The sequence below is a fragment of the Pholis gunnellus genome, assembly GCF_910591455.1.
Source record: "Pholis gunnellus genome assembly, chromosome: 3".
In the NCBI taxonomy this organism is placed as follows: Eukaryota; Metazoa; Chordata; class Actinopteri; order Perciformes; family Pholidae; genus Pholis; species Pholis gunnellus.
Genome location: NC_136529.1, coordinates 12,883,626 through 12,899,295, shown reverse-complemented (window position 1 = coordinate 12,899,295; position 15,670 = coordinate 12,883,626). Strand labels below are relative to the sequence as shown.

Below are 15,670 nucleotides of genomic sequence, written 5' to 3'. Positions count from 1 at the left end.
GTTTGGGCTTTACTAGCCTTTCAGAACGAAAGAGTGTTAAAGCTGGACAGTCTTCCAAGTAATTGCCTGAATCCTCCACGTCTCGTCCAGGACTTGTCTTTCCCACGACTGGTAAAGGAGGGGTCAAGTGGGAGGGGGTGGTCTGGTATGAATATATGACTACTAATGAGACGCTCCTCATAAAGAACCTTACAATTTGGGTATGAATATGTGACCACAAAGAAGATCTGACAATAGCATCACCTAGCAACTCTTATCTGGAGGAATTTCAGAGTCAAGTCTTCTCTGTGAAGCGCCGTGTACTTGGAGAGTAGAGCCCCTCGATTTGAGAGCCAAACACAGTCAGCCACCCTGACAAAGACCCCCCAAAAAACCAACTGAAGAGGCGGACATTGTCTTGTCCGACGTTACCATACACGGACATTAATCATACAACAGACAGAGTGAAAGATGTTGGTGAAATAATAGATTAACAAGTTAAGTGTGGGCTGAATTATGTCTTTCTGACCTTCAAATGACAAATACTTCAATTTCTCAAACACAAATTGTCGTTTAACGCGAAAAGTAGAACCAACAGAGCAGAAGAAGAAGAAACCTGACGCCTTCTTATTAAATCATGCATTGCAAGTAAAGATGCGCCTCTATTCTTATAGTAAGATTGAATGTGTTTGTTTTCCTTCAGGTTGAACTTGTTTCTCAACTATCAGCTCTTTTTGGAAACTGCATTTCAGTTTCTTGTCTTTCCTGAGCTTTTCAATCCCACAAAGACCTGACACCATGACAGACATCCCTCACCTGCAAATGATCCGACACACTTTGTTTTGAGTGTGAACTGCCACTTGAAGGAGTGAAATGGAAGGAAACTTCCATCTTAAGCACTCAAGCAGCCCTTTCCCTCCTTTCTTCAATAGTTTTGATACACACTGAGGTACGCTAAGGTGTTATTTTCGAGTGTGTTAATGCCTAGACTCTGAGAAGTGGTTTCTGTTGTCAGCCAGTTCTCGACGGTGTCAAAGGTTAACACCCTCTCTAACACACAAGTATGCAAATGCTTTCATTACAATGCAGGCTTCTTTTTATCCACCTAACAGTGCATGCGTGCTGCTGGAGAGCAGACTGAGGCCTCACATCAGCGCTGAGCCCCCCTGGGTGCCTAAACCCCCCCTCTCCAGTCCCGGGCTTCTGAGGGTGACGACAACACAAAAGTACTTCACACTGGGGGCTGGGTCGGCATTTTGTGGGTCAGTGAATAGCAGGCCGAAGCAACAACGCCATGTCATTCAGACCCTGCTCCCCTCACACCCCCTGCTTTCCTTACACGCCTCGTGGTATCAGCAAACAGAGAGGTGGAACACTACTGAAAACACGGGGGAGCGATTGTGTGCTGCCAACATAAAATACGCCTGCTGTTTTCCACCATTCCACCGTCTGAGTGAGGGCCCCCCCAAAACCCTTGTTAAGAAATGATGAATTCCCACCTTTGTTTACACCGTTTGACAGCATAACCATCAGTAGTGGAAGAAGTACTCAGCTTATTTACTCAAGTAAAATAGCAATGCCACACCATGACCAATAGCAAAAAACCCCATTGCATTTCTTACATTTAACGTATAGAAGTATTTGCAACAAAATATACCTACAGTATCAAAAGTATTCATTATATAGAGAAGACTGTCAGTGTTTCATTATTATATTATGGAATCATTATCATTGATCCTTTAATATTTAAGCGTACTTTAATGTTGTAGTTGTCTAAGTGGAGCTAGTTTTATCTCCTTCATTGGGTAGTTCAATCCATAATAATGTATCATATAAAATGATCATATGTTTTGTATGAAATGTTTAACCTGAAAAGGAACTTGTAAGTGTAACTGTTAAATAAAGGCTGTGGAATCAAAAGAGCAATATATACAAGTACCTCAAAGTTGTAATGAAGTACTTGAGTTAATGTGCAGTTACTTTTTTTCCTAATTTGATACATTTTCAATCAAGTAATATCTTTATTTCTATAAAAGTAATAGTAATTAAAAGTCTGCTTGCTATCAAATAATGAAGAACTTTCTGCTTTGCATACTTGACTTGGTGACTTTAGTCGTCTTTAATCAGGCTGGATTCGAATCACAGAAGAAATCGGACATGTGTCCTGATTCAGATGTCTGGAACGAGGCTAAAGGAGACATTTTTTAGATAATCCTGTTGGTTTTAACTTTTTTATTAGCATATGAGGTAAGACTATGCAAGCCACAAAGGAGTGTGTAATCTTTACAAATAACACAAAAATCACACAAGGCAAAAACAATCAGATGTGACGACAAAATCACAAGATATCTTAGCCCCAACAACCGCGGCATTATTCAATTCACTGCTGTACTTGTAGTGACACAATATGAAACCATACTGATAAGCTACACGCAAATAAACTTCAACAGGTTTTGAAGTACAATACAGGTACATAAAGTCCCTTACCAAAACGGAATTTAAAACCACGAGAACACATATTGTAAAGTATCTGGCAACAATAGTGTGCTCTAATAATTACACTCATCCCAAACCACCACCTCTTTATGTTCCTAACAAACACGATGGATGTTGTGGAAGCTTCTCCATTCTGTGCTCTGTTGTCTGGACTGAAAAGCCTGGGCATTGTTTTGTTTTTTCCCTTTCGATATCCTCAGTCATCTCGTTTTAAAAGCTCCACATGCCACCTCTGAAAAACACTACCTCTCGTCACTGGAATTTGGGGTGGGTGTCTGTTGTCTATGTGGGCTACATTGTGTGCAGCGTAGCGTTCAGAAACAAAAGAGGGAACACGCTCTGACAAGTTTTTGTCTTATGAGGAGATGAAATGTGGGAATGTGGTTTAAAACACAGCATTAGTCATACAGCCATGGGAGAAGTATATTTGTGGCTTTGCCCTGATCAGTCATCGCTACCTGCATTGGCACTGACCTCATCAAAGAGCCGTGAACGCTGCAGGTAAAGACAGATATATTTTTCGTGAGAATTCAAAGAAAGATTGTCTCACCTTTGAAATATAAAACCACCACTAATCACCATTGCCGTTAAAGTCACATATCAAATAATCACCCATAAACAACCATAACAAAATCAGCCTTTGTTCGTTGCTCGTTATTATCTACTTTTATTAGTGTGGAACAGGTTGTGTATTCAACTTATCCCAGACTGAGGTCACTATAATCCTCCTCGTCTGACAAGTAAGAGTGGGGGGACGAGGGCATGACTGAAAGTGAAATCTCCTTCAGTAAAGACCCGTGTTAAATGTAATGGGTGTTGGCAAAGGGGCCTAATAAAGATGACAGCACACATTCATATGCATTCGTTTGTGTGCTCAGCTTGACGAAGTCTGCCTCGCAGGCTTAACAAAGGGGAGGAAGGAAGCCAGGGGCTGAGGGGAATGCCTGGGGGGTGTGGGCCGACAACACACACACACACACACACACACACACACACACACACACACACACACACAGTGGCCCTCCAGCTTGCGTCCTGTGGTCTCTCAAGTCTGAAGTTATAGCAGTGACAGCTGGGCTAGCACGCTCTGCATGGGCTCATTCTGTCTGTAGCAGCCGACCCCTCCTGTCCACACACAAAGGGGATGCTCCATCCTGTTTACTGTTTACATTTCACAGTGGCCGGCCAACTTGGGAGGGCTATACAGCGTGATCACAGGCATTACAGCTGTTTGTGAGGTAGTGGTGTGTGTGTGTGTGTGTGTGTGTGTGTGTGTGTGTGTGCGTGTAGGTGTGTGAGTGTGCGTTTGTGTGTAGCCAACGTTCAAATTTGGGATTAAACTAAAACACGTTGTTGAGATGAAAAGTTAATTTCTAACCAACCAAAGGACGTTTTTGCTTAAAATGTGCTATTGAAAGTTAATTATTGTCTATGGAAACAGCTGTTGAGGAAGATAGAATACAAATACAATCAAAAGCTCAAGAATAGCTACAAAATGGACCTGGTAAAATTGTTTTTACAACTTACTGTGCCACTAAAGTCCAATATTTTTCTTATAAAATGTGAACATCCAAACAACTCTGAGGTGGGATAGAAAAATGAGAGTAACTCACAATTTGTGGTGGTACAATTTTAAGAATACAAACTTTATTAAAAGTTAAAGGTAAAGTGTAATTTCAGCATCTATAAGTTACATTATGTGTATTAGATGTGATCATGGAGCTGCTGAGTCAAGGTCTGTGCTGTAACGACAACAACTGGTCAGAAGAGGAATGGGGAGGACCAGAAAGGGCGACTGACAGTGTGGTCAACAACAATTGGTTCATTATTTGGCCAAAAGGGCACCTGCTTTGTTTGGGGTAGGTCTGGATTCAGGGAGTGATGTCATGAGACAGCTGGACAATGCAGAGCAAACAGGAGCTACATGTTTGTCCACTCAAAGTCAGCAGTGTGTCTTATTCTGATTTTTTTATTCCTGTTTTAAAAATTGGAGATATTCAACGTAGACTGTGGCAGCTTGTTGACATCATGTTATTTTTCAGTTGGAGATGGAGCACTTGATTGATGAGCTTCAGACGTTGGAAGTCAATGACTCAAGTAGAAAGCAGCTATACCACACAGACACCAACAGAGGTCCCTGTTGTGTGGATAATACACTCGGGTCTGCAGCTGCTGGGGCAGCAGCCAGGGACACTAACTACAGCTGATATAAAATAAATAAGTGTAGAGATGTTTAATAATCTAATACTCTTAATCTTTTTGATGTAAAAAGAGCATTTGGACTCCATCACTAAAAGAAACGTTTATTTTACTGAGAAATTGTTTGACTTAAATTACTCTGATATTCGCTGCAAGTAGAACTATAGACTTTAAAACTTTGCAGAGAAAGACGAATGAAAGGGCGAGAGGACTCATGTACATTCACATCCACAACGTTGGTCCATTACTTTAAATCCATACAATGTCCAATGTTACGAATATCAATACATCATTAATCTAATATCTACAGTGCATATGTTTTCCTTTCTTTACTTATATATTTCCCCTTGTATAATCAATTTCAAGAACGACCTTTGCACAATATAGATTTGTGAGAGTTCCCTCCTCTGAACATGGCACCTGTACGTCCCACTGGTGATGCATACTTGTTGATGAAGCACTATTTTCTGCAGCTGAAGTAGACGGAAACCACTCTTTTTTTCCAGTCCTAGTCCCTCGATTTTAAACGGTATCCATCCAAAGCACGCTACTGTAGAACGGAGTCTTACACAATACAAATTCATAGCTATCTGCAGCCTGCGGTAAAAGTATAAGCAGCGGAACAGGGTCACGTGACTGTTGCAGGAAGCGTGTATTGATGTTGTACTATCTTCCGTGCCACCAAGGGGCAGGTTCGTATCTAATTTACTTTTTAGTAAGTCAACTGCTGTCACACGTGGGGGGGAGGGTTGTACTCGAGTCCTATCAGCAGTTGTGGTGAAACTGCGCTAGCAGATTTAAGAAAAAGGATTGTGGACCATTCTTTGTTTGTAACGTTAGCGGAAGTGAAGTTTGACAGCTAACTAGCAGGTGGAATCGTTGGATACATATCGACCTAACCGTTTCAACTGTCGGTGTGCGTAAAGTAAAGCAAACGACAACGGGGGGATGACTTGTAACGTTCATTGAGGAATTCGCTATACGGTACATAAACAGACAGTTCCTGTGTTTAAGATAAAATCACGTAGCGACTACGCTAACGTAACGCTACGTCCACCAGACCAGAGCGGTTGGGAACGTCAGTTACGTTTCTAACGTTACTAGTTACTTTAATTCCTGATGTCACCGATAAAGAATCCCCTTACGTTTATCTTTGTGATGTTTTGTTTCCTGGTTAGTGAGACCACAGGAGAACAAACACCACTCTGCTTAATGAAGCACCCTTCCTTAAGGTGTAAGGTGGTGTCAATACAGCGGCAAGCTTCTTGACGAACCTCCCGAGTAAAGTAAATTCATATTAGATTTGATTCCCGGGGGAAATTGGGTTACGTTAAAGTTGCTCCCATTCTAGAATATAATTGTATAACTTAAATAAATTATAATACAATATTAATTAGGAATACGTATGTAAAATATGTGCATTATACTACAATACAATAATACATATGAAAAAAATGGGGAAAAGAAATATGTAAGTTATGTACATTACAATATATAAAACAGAAGACATTATGCAAAATAATACGATCTATGATTAAGTATGTAAAAATTGCATTAATAGTAACAATAAATAAGAATATTTGTTTAAAATTATAGTGTAAATAAATTCAATTCGCAGTGTTCGCCAGAGTACAGTGCACAGTTGAATTATTATACTAAATGATTGCACTGTTAAGTCAGTATTGCACAGTTGAAGATATTATAGTTACAGTTATAGCTGCTAACAGGTGTAAACAATATGAATATATGTTGTATGTAAATACACAACACTTAATAAAATGGACACATCCACCATTTTTAGACAAGGCATGGGACTATTTGATCCTAAATAACATTTCATCTTTAAGTCGTTGTCGTCTGTGTGTCAATATGAAATGTCTGTCATAGTTGGAGCAGTTTATGACTAAATGTTTGTTCAGGTTATCGCATGCAACCATTTGTGGGCGTTGTACTTGGTCAGCTTGATGTACTGTAGGCCCAATCCCAATGTCCCCCCTCAGGCCTTAAACCCTGAACCCTCAGGACCCTACTGACGTCAGCTGGTAAGTGGTTTAGTGTGAGAGACTGTAAGAGCCCGAAATGGTGTAAATAGGAATGGGACACATCACGTCACCTTGATGACACCAAAACATGTTATGTACAATAGTGGGTGTTTATTTTATGTTTTTTACTGTCTGATTTGAACGTCTTCCAGGCTCTTACCAGATGAGCGGTAAACGTCAAATAATCTATTTACTGGTATTTGTCAAAACAGTTTCAGTAAGCGAAATGAAAAGATATGGTTGATGAAAAAACCAGGTGTGTAATATAGTCTCTGCTTGCGTTCCTCTGGTTTCATGTGTTAATCTTTCTGTTTAAATGGAATACGCCATCCTCTTCATTTGTTCACGCGGCCAAGCTTCCTCTCTGTACCCCGCGTTTAACGTCACAACGCTATGAATCGTTGGTAAGTCCATCAGGCAAAGTCTGCAGAGATGCAGGCTTACAGACAGTGTGCATAAAGGGCTTAAAATCACTGCGACAGAGCCCTGAAGAGGGGCCGGCCCTAAGCCCTCACAGACCTTGCAGGAGTACGCCTCAACGTCTGTGAGTGTGTGAGTGTGTCCGTTGGGATTGAGCCATAGACTAGCTGTTGATGGGTTTAAAACCCCCTTCCACTCCCTGCTGGTTTGAGATAATATGGCAGACCCTCCACGTGTATGTGCAAACAGAGTGGAAGTGGGTAGGAGGGGGTGTAGGGCGATGGCTTGGAATTGGGCCGACGTGTGTGTGTGTGCCTGTGTGTCACAAGCCTGGCTTACGTTTATTTAAGCTGCTATTTAAAGGCACATGATTTCTGGGAAATGGAGCTTTTTTGGCTCATGAAAATTCCAGTTGTCTCTTTTTAAAATGAATCAATATATTGAACTGGAACAGCTGGCAAAAAAATCTTAATCGTAATCTATGCTTCAGAAGAATCTGAATGTGCAATCTGAAAAAACAGGCTACAGTATATAAACCAGATGAGATGTAATAACCATTCGTACAAAATACATAATAAAATGAAGCTACAGGAAGCTATAAGTCTGTCAGTGTTATCACTTTGACTGTTGGCCACATTTGCATGTCTTCGCCTTGTTATTCATGTGCTGAGTTAAACGGACCATTGAAGTTGATTTGCATGGAAGCACTGAGGTGGATATGGTGTTGATGACAGATACATTTACAGCCAAATGAAGTTCCTTTAATCTTCACTATGTGACAGAAAGTGTCTTTTGGACGCTTTTGTCATTCGCAAGCTATTCACCAGGATAATACTGCACACCAAGCCATGTTCCAAATTCAATAGACTTGTCGGCTAAAGATTGTCGGTAGCTTCAGGCTAATGACTTGAATATTACTCACGAAGCAGGGCGGTTGAATAGACTCACCATTTCCTTATGATAACGAGTGAATAGTTTCAACATGCCGGGCTGAAGACCCGTGTTATTTACTGCAGACCACTTGGGCTGTGACAAATGTGGCCACAAAGATTCCTTTGACTAGTCCTCATTGTACATGTGGGCAAAGTGCTCTGGTTTAAAGGAAACCTCCTGAGAATTTCACCAGAATAACATTCAGAGAATAACAGAATGTGTGACGGTCGGTTGAGGATCAGGAGATGGAAAGATGCCCTTTTAGCTCATTCTGTTCGATGAATTGATGAGTCCATTTTGAACTGCATGTGGAGGAATCATGTGTCGTTGGAAGAGCTGCACAGAAATGCAAAGCTGAATGAAGATAGTGTCTTTTCAGGGCATCTGCCACTTAATTGATTCCTGTGTGGTAATAGCCTGGAAGCCAATAGAGAGGAAGAGTTCATGTGGTACGTGGTTTTAAAAGAGCAATGAAAGTGTTTGTCACATTTACAATTTAGAAGTCGCCTTGTGTACGTTGTTAATCCTTGACAAAGTAAATCAGACCTTCATTTCAGCTGTTGTTGAACCAGTGAGGTGGCCTTTGCTGTTTGCATTGCCGCTGTGTAAACACAATGGTGGAACACCGGGATTCCAGATGTTGCATTCAGTCATAAAATGAGCGTCATACTGCGGGTAGAGAGAGAGGGGTAAAATAACATGTTCTCTGTCATTAATCAGGTTTATAACACCTCAGCTTTAACTATAGCTCTACAATGCTACTTAGCTGCTAAAGTAAAGCAGCATGTGCACGAACAGAAACTTACATTCCTTCTACTTGAAAAGTATATATTATATATTATAAGTCAAAGTATTCTTATTTTCACCATGATTAAACTGTTCACTCATTGTTTGTGATGGGAATGGGGCTTCCACAATTGAAGGACTGATGGCAGCTGCATCATTCCCCACATCAGTTTTGACCTTTTGCAGACATTAACATTTCAAGGAATGGTTTGAATGGGAAGCCCGCCAAGTTTACACATCAAGTAAACAAGTCAGTTTATGTATAAAAGCCGCGGGCTTTTAGAACAAGAAGACATTTTGTCTTTTTCATGTGTTCAAGTTGTTGTTTTTGTCATATATTTATGACCCGACACAAGAGTGTCCAAATAGCTTTGGCTGCAAATCATTAAAACTATTGGGACCCTGATGCCTAGATACAAAACAATGACACCAGATTAATCAGAGCGAGTACCTGAAAAGCTTTACTTTTAACTTTCTAACAAGGCATTCAATATTTGTACTGTGTCGCTGTGTTACCATGTATTGATAGTCAGAACGCACACATGCCTGCGGTTGGCAATCCTGCTCACCGGAGCACGCCTTGTCTTTGGCGTATACTCTTACTGAACATTTAGCCGTCCTCTGTCGGTTTATCAGAATCATTATCAACAGTTGGTTGGACATTCCCAGCACTCTGTTAACAGCAGACAGGTTGTGCAGAAAGCTCAATGGCCCTGAGCAAAGTGCAAAGTCGACACCCCTTTGCTCCACCAGTATACTAGGATCCACTGATCATTACGCTCACACAATCATAACTGCAGTACATCACCAGCTCTCAAGCGACTTCAAAACAGCTGGAGAAAGAGACGGTGCTAAGTCAATTATTGCTGATCTATTTTGTCTTTTGAGAATTGTGTAAGTTCCTTTTTCCAGGTTGTATTAACTATTGCTTTACATTCATAGTGTTCAGATTATGTATCTATTGACTCATAGATGTAGACTTTTAAGTTTTTAATTGCGATATGTTTATGGATAGTTGACTTTACAAAAGAGGTTCAGCAGTATCTACTGCATGTGTGCGTTGTTAAAAATGTGAATGTGTATCTCACTTGTAGCTTTTCTGCAATGTGGCATTCATAAGACAAAAGGGGGCAACTTTCATGTTCAAATGGCTTTTTATCTCAAATATTTAGAGATGAAAAATGTAGCAATGAGTTGATCAAGAGAATAGTGATTATCAACTGTTTTGATTGTTGATTGTGATGGATTGCTGCGTTTCTTTTCAAATGTAATAGTAAACTGAAGGTCTTTGGGTTTCATCAGAAGAAAGACTTAAATACATCACATTGGGCTCGAGGAAATTATAATCAGCGTTTTTCACTGTTTTCTGACATTTTATAGATAAAATAAGTAATCGTCACATTAATCAAAAGGGGGAAATAATTGTTATTTGCAACCCTGCGATGCATTGTCACACCTGGTGTTAATCAAACATTAAGCTTTGATAAGATGTCTTGATGGCTCAGTGGTGCTAGAGGTCCGCCTACATGTAACGTCTCTTGTCGCTGTGTTCATACAGGAGTGTCGACGGGTTGGACCGGAGCATGTTTGTGACTGTGCTCCTGCTTCTGGTCACTCTGTGTGCTCAGGGAGGAAATGGCGAGGAAAGAGCAGCGGCCCAGAGAAGCGGCCATGTTTCAGTGGTCATAGTGGGAGGCACCGGCGACCTGGCAAAGAAGTACCTGTGGCAGGGCTTCTTCCAGCTGTACGTGAACCAGGTCAGAAGTGGAAACACCTTTTCCTTCTATGGCGGAGGGCTGTCGCCTGCCGACACGGCCACATCGGTCCTCTTCGAGATCCTAAAGGCGGTGTCCTGCTCAAAGGACGTAGCACCGCAGCGCTGCGCTCTGCTGAAAGAGCAGTTCCTGCGGCTCGCACGGTATCGGCAGCTGAAGACCTTAGAGGACTACCGGGATCTGGCCGAGCACATTGAGCGAGAGCTTCAACAAGAGGGAATGACAGAGGCGGGCCGGCTATTCTACCTCTCACTACCAGCCTTTGCATACGTAGATGTTGCTGATAAGATAAATAACAGCTGTAGGCCCACCGGCGGGGCGTGGCTGAGAGTGGTGCTAGAGAAACCTTTTGGACACGACTTCAGGAGTGCTCAGGTACTTGCGACTCAGCTCGGGAGCTCCTTGAAGGATGAAGAAATGTACAGAATTGACCATTACCTGGGGAAGCAGGTAGGAGAACCTTACAGTGTGTGGCCGTCACCCCGTGAGTCTGTAGTTGAGATGTTTGAACTCATGGTGTGTGTTTTTCTGTGAAAAGGTTGTTGCAAAGATACTTCCATTCAGAAAGGAGAACAGGAAGTTTCTGGATCCCATCTGGAACAAGCACCACATCGAGAGGGTGGAGATCGTAATGAAAGAGACCCTCGATGTTAAAGGTCATTTCAAAGTTGTGTGAATGATGTAAATGGAAAAAAGTAGCAAGAATTCAATAAACATAATCATGTGTTCTCTCATCGGTCCTCTAGGTCGTATATCCTTCTATGACCAATACGGGGTGATCAGAGATGTGCTACAGAACCACCTGACTGAGGTCATGACCCTGTTGACGATGAGGCTTCCCATGAATCTGAGCAGCAGTGAAGAAGTCCTCCAAAAGAAGCTGCAGGTCTTCAGTTCCATGCTGCCTTTGAGAAAGAATCAAGCTGTGGTCGGCCAGTACCAAGCATACCAAACAACAGTCCAGCAGGAGACGAATAAAACGAAAGATCACGTCAGTCTCTCGCCGACATTTGCAGGTGATAGCTTTACTTTCTAATCGTCGTGCTTTGATGTGTTCTTTACTGTTGTAAAACACTTGCTGTACAATGGTTACAGTTCTTCTAATAAGTGATCCTGTTTGTGTCTTTCAGCTGTATTGGCACACATCGATGATGCGCAGTATGAAGGTGTGCCAATTCTGATGATCTCAGGGAAGATGTTAGATGAACGGGTGGGATATGCACGCATACTGTTCAAGAATGACATCTTTTGCCTTCAGAACCCCAGTGGTGTCCACTGCAAGCCCAAACAAATCGTTTTCTACTTTAGGCATGGCAGCCTTCAATATCCAGCAATTCTTGTGAGTAAGAATTTGTTCAGTCCAGTTTCGATGGACGGTGATTGGAAGGAAGTGACGGAGCATACGGAGGTCAATATTCTAGGTTTACCTATTTCAGACTATTATGTGCAAACTCCAACGGAGCAGAAGGAAGCCTATTCAGAACTTATTTCTCACATTTTTGCCGGACGTAAAAATAGTTTCATTACTGCTGAAAACCTGCTGGCTTCCTGGGCCTTATGGACACCACTACTCGATAGCCTGGCCGGCTCTTATCCCCGCATTTACCCCGGGGGAGCCGACAATGGAGACCTGCTGGACATCCGTGTGAATGGTAAAGACATCGGCTACAACAGTGAGGTGGTGTTAATCAGCCCTGAGCAGATGGGTGGCGCGTCAGCAAACAGTTTCCAAGTAATGCAAGGCAAATTTCGTAGCGCTGACATGGTGTCGGCCTGGCCCGAGGAGCTGATGGAGAGGCTAGCTGCGGACATTCAGGAAGCAGCGGAGGCAGCTGTGAGCGAGGGCGGTGTTTTCCATCTTGCCATCTCTGGGGGGTCCACTCCCCTCGCTCTGTTCCACAGGTTGGCCCTGCACCACTTCTCCTTCCCCTGGAGCTACACCCATGTGTGGATGGTGGACGAGCGGTGCGTGCCGCTGACCGAACTGGAGTCTAACTTCCACGGCCTGCACGACCATCTCCTGCAACATGTGAGGATACCCTATTTCAACATCCACCCCATGCCAGTGCAGCTCAACCAGCGTCTGTGCGTGGAGGAGGACGGAGGAGCGCCGCTGTATGAGAAGGAGATCAGCAAGTCGGTTAACAGCTCCAGCTTCCACTTTGTGCTGCTGGGAGTTGGCTATGACAGCCACACAGCCTCTCTGTTCCCTGGCAGTAAAGTGGATGAACTTGGGGAGAGTCTGGTCGCCCTCACCGAGAGCCCCGTCAAGCCTCACCAGCGCATGAGCCTCACTTTCAGCGCCATTAACCGAGCTCGTACCGTGGCTCTTTTAGTGATGGGCAAAGGCAAGCATGAACTGATCACCCAGCTGAGCCGCGTGAAGGACAACCCAGACAAGTGGCCTGTCACCGGGGTGAAGCCTGCTGACGGCAGACTTGTTTGGTACATAGACTATGATGCACTTTTAGGATAGGAATTCAATTAGACAATTAGACAATTTCTTTATGAGCCAGCAGGATCAGCGGGTTTACATGTTTTTAGCTTATTAGCCATAATTCCCCTTCAAGCCCCCCTCCAAAGCTATTCCCCCAAAATAACCATGATGAATGTAAACAACAACTTATTGTTACTCACGGCCGTCAACCAGCTTGTGAAAAATTCCGGTGATGTGCAAAGAGACAGAGTCCTGCTACAGATACAGATTTTTTTTTTTTGTCACATGATTTATTGGTTTCCATGGGGAAGTAATGAGACTTTCAACAAATACAACAAAAAAAGTTTCTATAATACATTACTTGCCCTAGCTCTTGCATTACTGCTGTATTTACGTATGTATGTTATGCAAATGAGGTTTCTGGCAGGAATGTTGAGTATCTAATCTGTCGTTAATGGGTTAAAAACAACTGCTACAGTTGCCTCTTTTGCTGAAAGTTACTAAAATTCTCTGTGTGGGCGAGTGTGTGAAATGCATATGTGGACTTTTTTTTAGAGTTAATCTACGCCTAATTATGTATGAGATGACTGAAAATCTAGAGCAATACATCGCTATCATGGTTTACAGAGTATGTAGCACTTTATGCATATCTGATGTCGTAAACGTCTCGTGCCAAAAAAGCAATTCCGACAAACTGTTTTTGATGATTTATTACTAATAATCCAGGGTGTTCGTCTGATCTCAGGTGATTTTGTGAATTCACAGATATGCTGTTCACTTTGTAATCCACACTTCTCGATTGTTTTCTATGTTGCGTGGCAGTGACCCACGTGAATTAGTGCGTTAGAAAACGCTGTGTGACTGGTCCCATTCATAATGTAATATTGATATATGTATTATTAATATATGTTATTCAAATACTTCAGGTAATTCAAAATATCGGGTGCTTCATTAATAAAACGGCACATTTCTGACCCATTCACATTCCGCTTTAAAAACAATGTGGAAAATAAAATACCAAGAATCTTTAATACCTGTAGTCCAAACAAGAGCAGCTTTATTTCAGTCACAATGTTTATTTGACGTACCGTCTTTAGATTAAAGAGCCGCTGAGTTTCAGCAGTCATGTTGTTGTGTTTGATCCGTCTGGATGAGCTTTATTTCAGCTGACGAGAGGAGACATTGTCCTGCATCCTAACACAGTAAAGGTCTGTAAAGAACAATTAGAAAGTAGTCTGTGTTTTACAGTCATTACGTCTACAAAATGTTTCCCCCATGCATTGTAAGGTGAGCGTCACATGTTGTTATTTTGTTAAGTTCCAAACTGATTAAAATTGAAGGCATTTTCTTGCTATAATCTGTTTAATTAACTTTACTCTTCCAGTGAATATAAACCTCTTATTCAGTACTGTAATAATTATTATACACTCAATCTACAGCGGAAAAGTACATATTTATTAGCTTATGACTGATTGTTACATGAAACAAATGTCCAACAAAACAGCAAACGGCGTTTAACAACCGACAGAAACACCTGCTTTGTGATGTTCTTCTGAAGCGAGCGTTGAAACGTGAGGAGGATTAAGTCACTTTCTCATGGTTTAACGTTACCAGCTGCTGGTGGCACGGAAACCACATGAAATCGTAATGTGTGGAGTATCCGGTGTCACCGTGTGACAGCTGGACTGCTATACTGCTCATTGTTTCTGCTTGGGTCCGTCACGAGCTTCCTGTGAGTCAACCAGAGTCCTCCTCTCACCATGAAAAAACCTGACAGGACACAGGCAGGTGTTACTCCTTTTTGAACTGAAAATCCAGCGTACGAATAGTCTTCTATAATTCATAAGAAGTGTTCTTCACCTGTACTGAAAATGGAAGCAGCAGTTAGAATAAGGGACATGTAGTACAGCTCCGGGGTGGTTCTGGCCTGTGAACATACATGTGTAAAAAGGTTTGGATGCTGCAGTTTCTCAACGTAACCTAATGACGCTTCAGTCGTTTTTTTTCTTACACATGCTGCTGCTGTCAGAGTCAGGATGGCAGTGCATAGTCCTTGTCCAAATGTCAGCAGCCCAAACACATGATAGGAGGCCCACAAGCTCTGAGGAACTGGGTCTACCAATGTGAAGATCACGGAAAAACCTATTGGAAGAGTTATGTCCATATTAATCCCTTTTTTTTTGCCTGTGGTATGTCCTGCATGTGTTTTGTTTTTTAAATGTGTCTGCTGTGATGGGCTTTACCTGAAGCTACGAAGGACAAGGCGATTGAGGCAGACAAGTTGTTCAGAAGAGGCTGCCTGCAGTATCTTGAGGATGTTGGCCTTTAAACAGAGAGGACGGCATGATTAATGCCACGCTTCCTCTGGTACAGATGACCCATGAGCTCCACGGCTCGATTCCATCACCTGTGCTCTAGTTACCTTCCCATGACGTAGAACTGAGGGACCAGGACAAGTGTCACGAACACTGCATTCACTATTTGACTATAAAATAGAATAAAACATCACAGTGTTGTGAGGACATACGGGGGAATTTTATTCTTTCAGATCAAAACAGAAACGTGACGAATGAAAACAGCACTTACAATTTCAACCTCCGATT

The 15,670-nt window shown here is 42.2% G+C and overlaps 1 protein-coding gene across 2 annotated transcripts; it reads left to right on the top strand.

Annotated features, from left to right (window-relative positions):
• The first annotated feature begins 5,324 nt into the window (after window positions 1-5,324).
• On the top strand, window positions 5,325-14,415 carry h6pd (hexose-6-phosphate dehydrogenase (glucose 1-dehydrogenase)). Of its 2 annotated transcripts, none has more exons than XM_079156761.1 (5): window positions 5,325-5,366; window positions 10,414-11,080; window positions 11,169-11,286; window positions 11,377-11,646; window positions 11,761-14,415. In XM_079156761.1, exons 2-5 carry the CDS (start codon window positions 10,439-10,441, stop codon window positions 13,104-13,106), a joined length of 2,376 nt encoding a protein of 791 aa, XP_079012887.1. In that variant the 5' UTR covers window positions 5,325-5,366; window positions 10,414-10,438; the 3' UTR covers window positions 13,107-14,415. The 2 variants fall into 2 exon arrangements, with proteins under 2 accessions (XP_079012887.1, XP_079012886.1); XM_079156760.1 differs by lacking the exon at window positions 5,325-5,366 and adding an exon at window positions 9,651-9,749.
• The last annotated feature ends 1,255 nt before the right edge of the window (window positions 14,416-15,670 follow it).

What these genes read in the sequence shown, in the direction of transcription:
- h6pd (XM_079156761.1), top strand. Translation starts at nt 10,439, where the DNA reads ATGTTTGTGACTGTGCTCCTGCTTCTGGTCACTCTGTGTGCTCAGGGA. An exon ending in AGAGACCCTCGATGTTAAAG is followed by an intron (nt 11,287 to 11,376) that starts GTCATTTCAAAG and finishes TCGGTCCTCTAG; the next exon opens with GTCGTATATCCTTCTATGAC. An exon ending in TCTCTCGCCGACATTTGCAG is followed by an intron (nt 11,647 to 11,760) that starts GTGATAGCTTTA and finishes TGTGTCTTTCAG; the next exon opens with CTGTATTGGCACACATCGAT.